The sequence below is a fragment of the Aethina tumida genome, chromosome 7 (genome assembly GCF_024364675.1).
Source record: "Aethina tumida isolate Nest 87 chromosome 7, icAetTumi1.1, whole genome shotgun sequence".
NCBI classification, from domain to species: Eukaryota; Metazoa; Arthropoda; class Insecta; order Coleoptera; family Nitidulidae; genus Aethina; species Aethina tumida.
Window position 1 is genome coordinate 2,257,394 of NC_065441.1, and position 1,515 is coordinate 2,258,908.

The 1,515-nt window shown below is 33.2% G+C and overlaps 1 protein-coding gene across 1 annotated transcript; it reads left to right on the top strand.

Moving 5' to 3' along the window:
* Positions 1 to 541: 541 nt before the first annotated feature.
* LOC126266254 (uncharacterized) lies at positions 542 to 1,239 on the top strand. Its single transcript, XM_049969870.1, has 4 exons — positions 542 to 604; positions 658 to 816; positions 867 to 1,022; positions 1,078 to 1,239. Exons 1-4 carry the CDS (start codon positions 542 to 544, stop codon positions 1,237 to 1,239), a joined length of 540 nt encoding a protein of 179 aa, XP_049825827.1.
* The last annotated feature ends 276 nt before the right edge of the window (positions 1,240 to 1,515 follow it).

The window sequence follows — 1,515 nt, forward strand, 5'->3', positions numbered from 1 at the left end:
TGTGGATACCACGTTTAGTCTCTAATATAAAAAATATATATACGAGTGAGTATACGAACTCCTGAAAACGATAAACGTTTTATTTTATTAAAAAAGGCCGCGATTCAATTTATAAATAAATGTACGACGCACGGATTATCAGATCAACAGGATCAAAAACATATTCAGCGTTTTAATCATTAATATATTAATCCGGGACCGATTGTTTCGCGTACGAATGTTATCGATACAAAACGCCACTAAATTATACATTAATTAACAGCGGTCCACATTTTCAATTGTCCACCACAATTAAATTCACCCTCGTTCCGTTTTTAATGGTCTTGAATTTACGGCACCACTTAATCCCGATGTCTATTTTGCGACGGCTGTTCGAACATTTGCAACTGCAGTGATTTAATCAAATTAATAAGCCAGACGGATTTATCGAATCTGATTGCAGATAACCACGTAAAAAAAAATTAATTTCGTTGTTTGTTCCGGTTTTTTTGGACAACATGTGTATAAATTAAAAGCGGAATTATTATTATTACATGCAGCTATGAATGCATTGAAAATTGGTGTTTTAATTTGCGTTTTGGTGACCGTTAATGCACTAAAAGATGTAAAACATTAAGCTCCGTTTTTTTTTTGGTTTCCTTTACAGATTTGTTTTAGGTTTTCTATAATCCTATATTTGATGGAATTAAGCTAGAATATTACGATAAGCATTTGGCGAAAAATGCAGTTTTCAATTTCCAGAAGGTTAACAGAACCAGTTCAGTTTTGAATTTGGCTTTTGACTTGACTGAGGATTTGAATGGCCGGAAAATATTCGTAAGAGCACAATTTCATCATAACGTATACGTTTAATAATTAACTTTTAGGGTACATCAAAAATTTATTTTTTCATGAGCAACCAGTGGCGTTATAGCGGTTTCCACTTCGACTACAACGTATGCGAACAATGGCGAACCAATTTGTTCGGTGTCCGCCTATTTTTAAAACGGTTTGGCAATTTGGAAGCATGCGACATCAAAAAAGTCAGTATTTAATCCACTTTTTGAACCCATAAATGTTTTATTGATGCGATTGCAGGGTCACTATTATTTAAACAGCTTCCTACCGGACATCACTCAATTCCCCAAAAAGGCTCCGATCAATCTCAATATGAAGTACGAGATTGACGTGTTCCACGAAAACAAAACCAGGATACTTTTATTCTCTTGGTATGGAAGGACCATTGAAAAACAATCTTGAATTGATTGCATGCACATTAGGTTTGGCTGTGGTAGTTATTAATTAAGGTTTTAATAAATCAAGCTGTAGTTTGCGCGTTAAATAATAAAGTTAAGCGATGGGAAGGTTAATTATTTTTAGACTTTAATCCCGTAGAATATTAACGAAATATTTTGCATGCAACGATTTTAATTATCTTTCATAGGTTAAACGATATTAATTACAACGTGTTTATTTCTCAATAACTGTCGTGTACAACATATATTTAGATATTTCTGACATTAATGAAGCTAATTT